Source organism: Onthophagus taurus, chromosome 3 (assembly GCF_036711975.1).
Source record: "Onthophagus taurus isolate NC chromosome 3, IU_Otau_3.0, whole genome shotgun sequence".
Classification (NCBI taxonomy): domain Eukaryota; kingdom Metazoa; phylum Arthropoda; class Insecta; order Coleoptera; family Scarabaeidae; genus Onthophagus; species Onthophagus taurus.
In genome coordinates, this window is record NC_091968.1 from 4,993,317 (window position 1) to 5,006,532 (window position 13,216).

At 31.9% G+C, this 13,216-nt stretch overlaps 1 protein-coding gene across 2 annotated transcripts in view; it reads right to left on the bottom strand.

Annotated features, from left to right (window-relative positions):
- LOC111417732 (intermembrane lipid transfer protein VPS13A-like) overlaps positions 1 to 13,216 on the bottom strand; it is a 47,547-nt gene that overhangs the window by 17,081 nt on the left and 17,250 nt on the right. For both annotated transcript variants that reach the window (XM_071195450.1, XM_071195451.1), the window contains exons 14-17: positions 9,346 to 9,875; positions 7,923 to 9,289; positions 2,217 to 3,105; positions 852 to 2,165 (exon numbers count right to left, since the gene is read on the bottom strand). In XM_071195450.1, the coding sequence (XP_071051551.1) occupies positions 852 to 2,165; positions 2,217 to 3,105; positions 7,923 to 9,289; positions 9,346 to 9,875 (4,100 nt within the window). The remainder of the gene's footprint in view (positions 1 to 851; positions 2,166 to 2,216; positions 3,106 to 7,922; positions 9,290 to 9,345; positions 9,876 to 13,216) is intronic.

The window sequence follows — 13,216 nt, forward strand, 5'->3', positions numbered from 1 at the left end:
TTCTACTTACGCCACTGAATTCTTCGTAAAAAGTTGCCCATATAATGTTTTATTTATAATACTCCATCTTTGATAATAAGTGAGATATTTGCGATTGTCGCTTTTGCAACATTTTCAGTTTTTGCCGATAGGGCGAAAACAAAAGACGATAGCTGTTCGGAGTTTTCGGCATTAGCATTTTCTCGAAAAACGAGATCATGACATGTAAGCTATTTTTTTTTATCTCTTTTAGTTTCGGAGATGGCCTATGCGGACATCGAAATTGGGACACCCTGTACTATTAAGCTATGTTGCATTCTATGTGGGACAGTGCAAGTGCACTGTAGTTTCGTAACTATGGTTACTGCATTCATATATTGCGATTTATATGAAATTCCCGGTATGTAGTTTGTAAATATTGTTAGATTTTAAAAATTAATCGATTTCATTGATTTTATTTTATGTTTTTAACAATTGTTTTATATAAATTAAATATTTCTACTTTAGCAAAATGTGTTTTATTAAACATAACGTAATACTTATTAATACGGACCTGATGTCATAAAATTTATGACACGCGCCCGCTCGTGTTATAAAATCGGACGCGCCCACTCGAAGGTTAAACAAAATTAGCCATTTCATAACGTGTTAAGTAAAAAATGTTATCTAATTCCATTGAAAAAGCAATTTTTTTCAAAACTTGACTTATTTTATTAGTAACAGTTGTCAATTTGTAGTTAGGTAATGGAATTTATTACATCACTAGTAATGTAATGAAATCATTACATCACTAGTTATAAAAAAGGTGATGTTACATAAAGTCATAAAGACATGTAAAATTTAATCTAAAAATAAATAAAAAAGGTCCTCACCAATCTTTCGATACATCAATATTAAATCCAACCCCTCTATTATTATAAACATTCCACAACATCATTCTCGGCTTAGTAGGATCATCCCAAGTATAAACCATCGAGTGATACGGATTCAACAAAGTAACTTGCCTTTGTCCTTGTTGTTGAATCTTCAAAAATAAATCCCCACACAAATTTTTAATGTAAACCGGGGCATCCCCATCTTTGTATTCATTAAAACAAATCTTAAAGCTCTCGGTTTTTCCCCCGGTGACATCAACACAAATAGCGGTCCCTTTATCCATCCTTAAAACAGTATGATGATTCGTCGAAATAAAAAATCCTTGCGATTTTAATTTGCTATCGCGATATTTAACAAACATTTGCATCGATGTTGTTTCCGGCCAAAAAGGGACGCATTGACTTGGAGGTAAATCAATCCATAAATCGGATTTTTCGTTTTCCTCCATGAATCGTAATGTTTTTAATGTGTTGTTTATAATGAGGAAGTTGGGGTAAAAAGTGATTATTTTAGTGTGTTTTGGCGCGATTTGCGATAAATGGATCGACATTAAGATTGCGTACTTTTTTTTTCTTTGGTTATCTTTACAAACAATTAGCCCGGTTGTTCCTGCGCATTCTATTCCAAAATCGTTTGACCAATCCGATTCAAAAACCTTTAAATTTAAGGATTGCTTCCCGTGGCGTTTGTAAGAAAACAATAAAATCTCTTGACCAATCGTGGATTCATAAACAACGTTACTCGATGACGCTTTTATATAAAGAGGAAGACCAGTTTTATTAACAATCCAATAAGGTGAAAAGAAAAACATTTCAACACTTCCCTCTCGATCCGTTTTAACGTGAACCATCAAACTTTTATTACCACCATTCCCATCCTCTTTAACATCGGCTCCTAAATGCAAAATTTTTTCATCCAAATGAGTTGTAAGATTTAAAACACCGGACCAATTTAATGTTGCCCCACACACTTTCACCAACAATTTTTGGTCTTTTGATAAATTTAATGAATAAGCGCTTGATTTTTCGCCGGGTTCAACTTTGAGGTGTTGTTTCAAGTCGATATTTTCGACCTCTAAGGTGTATGGGAGGTAGTTATGGACGATTAATGGGGGTAAAAGGTGGATTACGTAATTGGGGATGAAATGGGATTGGGATTTTTTGGTATCGATGTGCTTACGAAGGATTACTCGTAGGGAGAACACTTCGAGGTTTGAATCGGTTTTGGGGCTGCAATGGAAATTATGGGCTGTATCGAGTTCCGTCGTGAAGTCTTGCCACCATATTCCTGCATCAGAAACGTAATGACCTCTGCAAAAAAGAAAAAAATAGAAAGAAATTAATACAAATTTTCATGCTTACTCTGCATAAGCTGGTTGAATAAACAATTTACAATGATACGCAATATAAAGTGGTACATTGTATCGTTCGTGGGGTTCCAAAACCGCAATCCTCATAGTGGTTTCAAAAGGATTCATCACATCTCCCACCGGTTCCAAGTTCATTTGTTGCAAAACTGAAGGTTGATATAAAATGCTTAAAGCAAAACAAGTTTCGTTTTTAATCTGTAATGGAGAACTAACGGCAACTTGTCTCCCATGTTTATTAACACTATGCTTGGCAAGTAAGTAATAAATTTTGCTCGTTGATACACCGTGTAGCCGCATCAATTTCTCCCAAGATTTTTTTGGACAACACGTTTGGACAGGTTGAAAACCGGGGACGTGAATTTTTAAATGATGTTTATTGATTTTTTCATACAAATTCGATGTTGTATCAATAGGAAACTCCAAACTCGAAATTGGTTCTAAATCTATATTCATTTCGATATCTTTGTTGGTTTCATCGGTGTAACTATCGCGATCATCCAAATCATCCAAGAAATCGGTGCTTAAATAAACACTTTTCGTCGGGCTGTTCGGACACGAATCTTGCATCTCGTACGTTTTTGAACACACCAACGTTGAGTTTTCAACCGATTTCGTTCCTTTATTCTCAAAAAGTTCGACTTTCGTTAACGGACCTATATCGTTTACGATATTAATCGATTTATCGTAAGTTATTGATAATGTCTTATTCGAATAAACCGTAAACAACTCGTTTAATACTTTAAAAAAAGTCGAGGTTACTGTAATGTTTAAGATATCTTTAGCGTCGATTAAAAAATAAGTTGATTTTTTATAATTTTTTTGTGGGTAAGCATCGGGATGTTTTGGCTTCACTTCTTCTTCATCGGAATCATCTTCATCACCTGAATTATTAAATATTTATTAAGTAATTATTAATAATAATGTATTAAGATTACAGTAAAACGTCGATAACGGATTAATACAAGGAAGCGAGTGTTCGTTATAGCCCAAAGTTCGATATATAAAAAAATTTTAATTTGCACTTTAAAGTGTTTGAATTATTTTAATGCAAACAAATTCGGACAGCTATCAACAGTTGCGTTCAGTCCACTTGGCTTTATATTTATACCAAGGACGGTAGAATCTAAGAAGCCTGATACATCCTGGGAACAGATAAATAACTCGAAGACCTGTCTGAAGATGCACGGCTAAACCCGAAACTTTCTAGTTCTAATTATAGTGTTAGTTCTACATAGTAACAGTGCTAGTATAAAACTAGAACTGTAGACCTAAAACTAGAATCATTAGGGTTTAGCCGCACGTCTTTAAGACGGCTAAACCCGAATGATTCTAGTTCTAGGTCTAGAATTAGTTCTAGTGACAGTGCAAGTGTAAAACTAGAACTAGCACTATACCTAGAACTAGAATCATTCGGGTTTAGCCGTCTTAAGAGACGTGCGGCTAAACCCAAATGATTCTAGTTCTAGGTATAGTGTTAGTTCTACATAATAACAGTGTTAGTGTAAAACTAGAACTAACACTAGACCTAGAACTAGAAACATTCGAGTTTAGCGTCTAGAGACGCACGGCTAAACACGAAACTTTCTAGTTCTGGGTTTAGTGTTAGTTCTAGTTTTACTTATTATACAGTGCCAGGTTGTTGGGTATTTTTATTGAACTAAAACTAGAACTAACACTATACCTAGAACTAGAATCACTTGGGTTTAGCCGTACGTCTCCAAAGACGGCTAAACCTGAATGATTCTAGTTCTTGGTCTAATGTTAGTTCTAGTTTTACACTAAAACTAGCACTAGAACTAACACTATACCTAGAACTAGAATCATTTGGATTTAGCCACACGTCTATAAAGACGGCTAAACTTTACGGATAATAATTTTTCATATAACAAGTGATTCGAAGTTTAAACTAACATTTATTTTACTATAAATAGTGTGTTGTATTTAGTAATCGTAGTTATGATAGCAAGAACAGCAACTTAAAAAACCGTATCTCAAGAACGAATTCAGGCATCATGATGAAATAAGAAGTATTTTAAAGCAAATTTAATTGAGGTTGAGTATGCCATAAATAATTTCTTAATTTCCATAAACGCCGTTCTTATGATTTTTTACACCCAACTCTACACATTTGATTGGTATAAATGGTAAAAGTAGTAGAAGTAATATAAAAGATCGTATCTCAAGAACGGATTGAGATGTCATGCTAAAATATGAAGCATTTTAAAGCAAATTTAATTGAGGTTGAGTGTGCCACAAATAATTTCTTAATTTCCATAAATTCACAACACCGTTGTTGTGATTTTTTAAACCCAACTCTACGCATTTGATTGCTATAAATTGGTTAAAGCAGTAACAAAATATCGTATCTCAAGAACGAATTGAGATATCATGATGAAATACGAAGCATTTTAAAGCAAATTTAATTGAGGTTGAGTGTGCCACAAATAATTTCTTAATTTCCATAAACGTCGTTGTTATAATTTTTTAAACCCAACCATACGCATTTGATTCTTATAACTGGTTAAAGCAGTAACAAAATATCGTATCTCAAGAACGAATAGAGATATCATGATGAAATGAGAAGCATTTTAAAGCAAATTTAATTGAGATTGAGTGTGCCATAAATAATTTCTTAATTTCCATAAACGTCGTTGTTATAATTTTTTAAACCCAACTCTACGCATTTGATTGTTATAAATGGTTAAAGCAGTAACAAAATATCGTATCGCAAGAACGGATTGAGATATCATGATGAAATAAAATACGTTTTAAAGCAAATTTAATTGAGGTTAAGTATGCCATTAATAATTTCTTAATCTCCATAAACGTCGTTGTTATGATTTTTTAAACCTAACTCTACGCATTTGGTTACTGTTAATGGTAAAAGCAGTAAATAAAAGATCGTATCTCAAGAACGAATTGAGATATCATGATGAAATAAGAAGCATTTTAAAGCAAATTTAATTGAGATTGCGTGTGCCAATAAATATTTTTTTAGTTTCTATGAACATACTTGTTATGATTTTTTAAACCCAACTCTACGCATTTGGTTGCTGTTAATGGCAAAAGCAGTAACAAAAGATGGTATTTCAAGAACGAATTGAGATATCATGATGAAATAAGAAGCATTTTAGAGGAAATTTAATTGAGATTGAGTGTGTCATAAATAATTTCTTATTTTCCATAAACATCATTGTTATGACTTTCTAAACACAACCTTACTTTATTATTAAAAATTTTAATAGCAGTAATATAAAAAGTGATATCTCAAGAACGAATTGAAATATCATGATGAAATAAATAGCATTTTAAAGCAAATTTTATTGATATTAAGTGTACCAAAAATATTTTCTCAATTTCCATAAACGTACTTGTTATGAGTTTGAAACCCAACTCTAAGCATTTGGTTGCTGTTAATGGCAAAAGCAGTAACAAAACATGGTATTTCAAGAACGAATTGAGATATCATGATGAAATAAGAAGCATTTTAGAGGGAATTTAATTGAGATTGAGTGTGCCATAAATAATTTCTTACTCTTCATAAACACCATTGTTATGATTTTTTTAAACACAACCTTACACATTTGAATGTTATAAATTTTAAATGCAGTATTACAAAAAATCATATCTCAAGAACGAATTGAGATATCATGATGAAATAAGAAGCATTTTAAAACAAATTTAATTGATATTAAGCGTGTCAAAAATATTTTCTTAATTTCCATAAACGTACTTATTATGATTTTTAAAACCCAACATTAAGCATTTGGTTGCTGTTAATAGCAAAAGCAGTAATATAAAAATCATATCTCAAGAACGAATTGAGATATTATAATGAAATAAGCTGCATTTTAAAACAAATTTAATTGATATTGAATGTGCTAAAAATATTTTCTTAATTTCGATAAACGTACTTGTTATGAGTTTGAAACTCAACCCTAAGCATTTGGTTGCTGTTAATGGCAAAATCAGTAATATAAAAGATGGTATCTCAAGAACGGATTGAGATATCATGATGAAATAAGAAGCATTTTAGAGGGAATTTAATTGAGATTTAGTGTGCCATAAATAATTTCTTATTTTCCATAAACATCATTGTTATGACTTTTTAAACACAACATTACACATTTGATTATTAAAAATTTTAATAGCAGTAATATAAAAAAACATATCTCAAGAACGAATTGAGATATCATAATGAAATAAATAGCATTTTAAAGCAAATTTAATTGATATTGAGCTTATCAAAAATATTTTCTTAATTTCCATAAACGTACTTGTTATGATTTTTGAAACCCAACATTAAGCATTTGGTTGCTGTTAATGGCAAAAGCAGTAATATAAAAATCATATCTCAAGAACGAATTGAGATATTATAATGAAATAATCAGCATTTTAAAACAAATTTAATTGATATTGAATGTGCTAAAAATATTTTCTTAATTTCCATAAACGTACTTGTTATGAGTTTGAAACCCAACATTAAGCATTTGGGTGCTGTTAATGGCAAAAGCAATAATATAAAAGATGGTATCCAAGAACGAATTGAGATATCATGATGAAATAAGAAGCATTTTAGAGGGAATTTAATTGAGATTGAGTGTGCCATAAATAATTTCTTACTCTCCATAAACACCATTGTTATGACTTTTTAAACACAACCTTACACATTTGATTATTAAAAATTTTAATAGCAGTAATATAAAAAGTGATATCTCAAGAACGAATTGAGATATCATGATGAAATAAATAGCATTTTAAAGCAAATTTAATTAATATTAAGTATGAAAAAATGTTTTCTTAATTTCCATAAACACCGTTGTTATGATTTTTTAAACCCAACTCTACGCATTTGATTGCTATAAATGGTAAAAGTAGTAACAAAATATCGTATCTCAAGAACGAATTGAGATATTATGATGAAATAAGATGCATTTTAAAGCAAATTTAATTGAGGTTGAGTGTGCCATAAATAATTTCTTAATTTCCATAAACGTAAGTGTTATGATTTTTTAAACCCAACTCTACGTATTTGGTTGTTGTTAATGGTAAAAGTTGTAAAATAAAAGATCGTATCTCAAGAACGGATTGAGATAACATGATGAAATAAGAAGCATTTTAAAGCAAATTTAATTGAGATTGAGTGTGTCACAAATAATTTCTTATTTTCCATAAACACCATTGTTATGATTTTTTAAATACAGCCTTACACATTTGATTGTTATAAATTTTAAAGGCAGTAATATAAAAAATCATATCTCAAGAACGAATTGAGATATCATGATAAAATAAGCAGCATTTTAGAGAGAATTTAATTGACATTGAGTGTGCCATAAATAATTTCTTCATTTCCATAAACATTTTTGTTATGTTTTTTTAGCCCCCAACTCTATACATTTTATTGTTGTCAATGTTAAAAAGAAACATTCGGATTTAGCCGTGCGTCTAAAGACTTTCAGTTTTTTTTTGAACTTTTCTAATTCAATGTAAAATATACAATCTCTCGGGGGAATACCCAGAGTTTATCTATAAACGTGGAATAGAGTATCTTGGGGAATAACCCGAGTTGGATTCTATCTATGAGCGCTAACAATTATATTTAAATGTATTAAATAAATAATATTAATAGTATGACTTCAAAATATTTTGTCCGTTATATCGAGATTTTACAGTAATTAATTAATTTAGTTAATATAACCTTCACTAGAATGATCAGAATCTGATGCTTCACTTTCATTCCAATCACCAGTGAATAAATCCGAAATGGCAGCCGCTAATTTTTCCATCGTTCCATCTTCATTTTCCGAATCCGAGTCATCTAAAAATGTTGATAAGCTAGTTTTAACTTTTCGATTACTTCTCGTATGGAACGAATTCGATGGTTGTAAATAAATCATGTCCTCGCCACTTTCCTCGTCGCTAGAACTCGGGGAAGAATTCTTTTTATTCCCGGCGTCTTTTAAATTTGATGATTTTTTCGATTTCGTTTCAACATTACCCATCATCGGTAATGATTTGTCTTGAAAAATTTTTATGATTACTTCCCAAGGTTTATATTCGTAATCGTCCATCACAATCGGATCTAAAACTGGTTCCCAACATTGCGAATTATCATTGAAATAATTCGCTTGAATTGTAAATTCGCAAGTTGAATTTAAAAGTGTTGACCAATCGCACATTGTTACTTCCAATGACGTTTTTATTAACACAACGGGGATTTCTTCTAACTCTAAAATTAATATCATTTCGGTTTTTGGTAACAAAAATAACTCCCTGTAGATGTGGGATGGTGGTTTTTCAACGAATTCTTCTTTACAAACGTATTCATTTAAATGTTTCGGTTCCCATAAATCTTCAATTTCTTTTTCTTTACTTTCTAAACGTTTCAATTTGTTACCGGGGACTTCGTCTGGGAGTTTAAAATGTTCAACGATATCGTTTAATATATCATTAATGGCGTAAACCACTCGATTGCATAATTGAATGTGGATCGAAGAAACCGACGCGGTAATTTTATCCCCTTTTTCTTCACTAAACGATTTCGAAAGTTCAACATCGCATTGTTTTAGAATCGAATAAGGTTCCATTGCGTGAATTCCAACGTCGTAAAACGAGGAATGCAATCCCGATAATGAAATAACAAGACTTAATCGAGTACCATGTCTTGAATAATCCGACAAAATTTCGGTTTTTGTTATAAAATATCGCCGTTTATTCGAAGTTGTTTCAACCACAAAAATAAATTCGGGACGATTTATCCTTAAAGCGATTGTTAAGCTGTGTGGAATCGCTTTTGGGATTTCGTTTTCGTTGGTTTGGTCGCTAACATAACCGTGATTAATTATCCCGATGTCTAGGGTGTCTTTAGGGAGGCAATCAACGATAAACATCGCCATTTTTTCAGAAAATGGAACTGAAAGGGTTAAACTTAAGCGACCGATGATGATATCGATGGATTTATCGCTATTTTTGGTTTGATGGAACGTCAAATCGATTATTGGTGGTTTATTTACGGTTATATTGCAGTTATTGTTCTTGTTATCATCAACTGGGGATTGAAGAATCCTAAAAAAGATTTAGATTAAAATGAGTTTGGATTAATAAAAAGTAATTAAAATAACCCTTTATCATAAACATTAACGTCCGGTCCGATTTCTTCGATACACAACCCATCAACGGATAATTTCCCATCAATACTTCCATCAGTATACAAAACGCAACAAGTTGTGACCTCAACGATTTCGAATTTGCATAATCCGTGGTTTAAATCTCGAATAGGCGAACTTAAAAGTTCCCCCGAATCGAAAAATAATAATAAACTAACGCCGTCGAATGAAAATTTAGTGTTAATATATTTTTGTTTCGGTTCGCAGAAAAAAGCTTCTAAAGTCCGGACGGTTTCGTCGGATTCCTGGACGTTTCCGGTTGGTGATCGTATAATTGGCACGGGGAATAAATCGAGGAGCTTTCCTTCCCCGATATTATCCGCGTAAATAGCCAAAATTATAGCTAAATCTCTTTGTCCCAAAGTTATCTGAATTACGTCCATTATCCCATCGATTTCCCAACATTGGGAGCGAATTGATGAGTTTTGGGATGGTGTGAACCGTTTTATGTCCATGTTTAAGTTAACAGGTTCAATTATTACTTCCTAAAAAAATATTTATTAACCTTCCAGTACTAACATGATTTTTATAACACATCGGTCTGTCAGACCGAACCTACTAAAAAGTGCTTTTTCTTAATTTTTTTACATTTACAAGGTAATTTTATGTACATAAGATGTTAAAATATAAGGATAATATGTTTGGGTGATAGGTAATACATAGTCAGTAGATCTAAAGTGCTCCATAAAATAAGTTAAATAATTAAGATATTTTAAAAAACGTAACGTTTTATTAAATAAACTTAAGGTAAATCTTTTTCATAGTCAATAGTATATTAATGTCTAACGAAATCACAACACATTGCAGTAACATACTCTAAACATAAAAGTTTTGTTTTGCGATTCTTTTTTGCACCGCATAAGGAACATCTACCATACTCTGTGTTTTGCTCTTGGGCAACAGTTTCAGGTTCCATGTTGCTGATTTCTTTTATGCGCATTGTTGAGTTGTTACACGCCTCTTCAGATGATCTCTTACCAAATCAAATGAAAGTTTTTCCAGAAAAACTCTTCGAAGCATATTTGAACCAGGATTTTATGAATTGAACACAGAAAAAGAATTTATGGCAGCTAAGTTCAATACACGATAAGAAATTACCATAGGCCATAGACCTTGTGTTTAGCCTGTTATTTATTTTTCAATTTTGGGTTGATATGGTATTAATTGTAGCACGTCAACCACAAGCAACCTTATCTTACTCAATTAAAGTAATAGATGCGGCCAAGGCACTGTTATTTATTTTCCAGTTTTAGGTTGATATGGTATTAAGATAATTGATAGATAATCCATCACTTTACACGAAAATACTGCCCGTTTGACAAAATTAGCAGTGGCCTTGAAAATATTTTTAAAAAAGGGCTTTTTATTGCAGATAATGTTTAATTTTAAAGAATCTTGTTATATTTTGTTAAGGAGGCATTTGCTACCCTCTCACTATGCACCTTAGTACTTTGTTCTGAAATCTTTGAATCAGACTTGCATTTGCCTTGCAGGTACAACCCCACAGTTGGATTCCATATGTCCATTTTGGTTTTAATACTTGCTTGTATATTAGCAACTTGTTACTTAGTGATAGCGTTGATTTTCTGTCAATAAGCCAATATAGGTGTCTAAATTTGATACCAAGTTCCTCACGTTTTTTTTTGACGTGAGCTTTCCATTTGAGTTTGGCATCCAGCGTCATACCAAGATATTTTGCGGTGTCGGCGTAAGGGACTGCATTGCCATTTATATGTACTGGGACATAGTTTACTTTTTTATAAGTAAAGTTTATGTATGTCGATTTAGTTGTATTTAGTTTTTTTAGCCATCGTTTGCTCCGGTTTTCTATTGAATTTAAGGCCAATTGTACGTCGTTTTCTGTAACCAATATCGCTGTGTCATCTGCGAATGTAGCTGTTAAATGTTTTTGGTACCTGAGGAAGGTCGAATGTGTAGAGGAAGTACAGTGTTGGGCCAAGCACACAGGAGTTCCTCCTTGAGGAACTCCGACTCGTATCTCATGTAGTGGTGAATAAGCGTTTTCGTATTTTACTCTAAAATATCGATCAGAAAGATACAACTGATGGTAGTATTTGGACTAGTTTGTAATTTAAACCATCTAACCAGGCTTTGTCGAAAGCTTGTGCAACATCCTGAAATACGGCGGAGCAAACTTTATTTTCTTCCATTGCTATTTCGATAGTATTCGTTATTCTATGCACTTGGTCTATTATTGCATGTTTATTCCGAAACCCAAATTGACGTGTTGGTATTAGGGCTTTTTCTTCTATGACAGGTTTTAGTTTTTTCATAGTAATTTTTCAAGCAGTTTTGATAGTAAGGGTAATAATGAGATTGGCCTAAATGATGTAACATCTGTGGGGGGTTTACCAGGTTTTGGTATCATTATTATTTCAGCAACTTTCCATATGCTTGGGAAGTACTTCTGTTTAAAAGCAGCATTAATTATGTGTAATAGTTTTGTAATCGCCCGTTTTGGTAGATGTTTCAATGTTTCTCCATTAATTAGGTATTTAGTTTTTGTATTTCATAATACAGTTCTTTCATTCTTACACATGGTATATTACTCTGCTGGTCACTTTGAATTACGCTAGGGACACTATTTGGCATAGTTGTTGGACTGTCTGATGTAAAAGCTTCTTTCAGATATTCAGCAAACAAATTAACTTTTTCTTGATTGCTCTTAGCCCAAATTCCATTATTATTTCAAATTGGAGGTGTATGTGTTTTTGAAACTTTAAGCTTTCTTGTTGTCTTCCACAGAGAATAATCAGTATTGGCATCGTCAGTAAGGTCTTTTAAGTAATTTTGAATATTATTATCTTTGTGGCTATCTGTTAATGCTCTTAATTTGGCTGTTATTTTATTTAATTTAGTTTTATCACTAGGAATTCTATTGGTTTGTCATTTCTTTCTTTCTTTCCGTTTTTCTGCAATTTCGTCTCTAATAAATTTAGGATAAATATTAGATTTAGGTTTTGGTGTTAAAATTGGTTTTTGGAAAACGCAGCCTGGGCGTCAGGCTGCGTTTTGTATGTCTTTTAAGAACTTTTCTACTTCATTGTCAATCTCTTCGCTTGTTTTCATAGGAGCATTAAGATGAATTTTATTATCTAATGTTTGTTGAAATAGATTCCAAGTAGTGAGTTTATTAGTTAGTTATAAAAAGGGTTCTTTGTTACATACTTTGTTATTTAGAAATTTAATAATTACTGGTGAGTGATCTGAGTCCAGCCCTAACTCTTCTTCTATGTTTACGAACTTAAGCGATATATTTTTCGTAATTAAAAAATCAAGCAGGTCCGGAATTTTACTTCTATCTGTTGGCCAGTAAGTTGGTTTCCCAGTGGAGAGCACCTCACAATTTAGGGCCTCTATTGCATGGTTGAGTTCTCTAGACTGTTCCTAAACTTTGTTTGCTCAGAACTTTTTTATTCTATCATAACGCTACATTTATTTTTGCAGTTTCTAATAGTAAATTTAGTTTAGAATCTTTTATCACTCTTAGAGAATATTGATAAAAACTACCGTTTTCGTATTAAATGCAAGAATGTTAGGCTCCTAATTCAATAACACTAAAAAAAAAGAAATAACTAATTAATCTGAATTGGAAATGACAAGTGAAAATCGAACTGAGCTGTCATAACTATTATGTATGCAACATGTTCAAGTGTAGATATAGCTAAATCACATTTTTAATTTGTTTTAATTGGTTTAATAAAAGAATTCGAAAACAATAAATTAAAAATCAACAAAAAATAAACAAAAATCGACAACACTAACAGGAATAATAAAAACATACATAAAATAACAAGACTTAGTA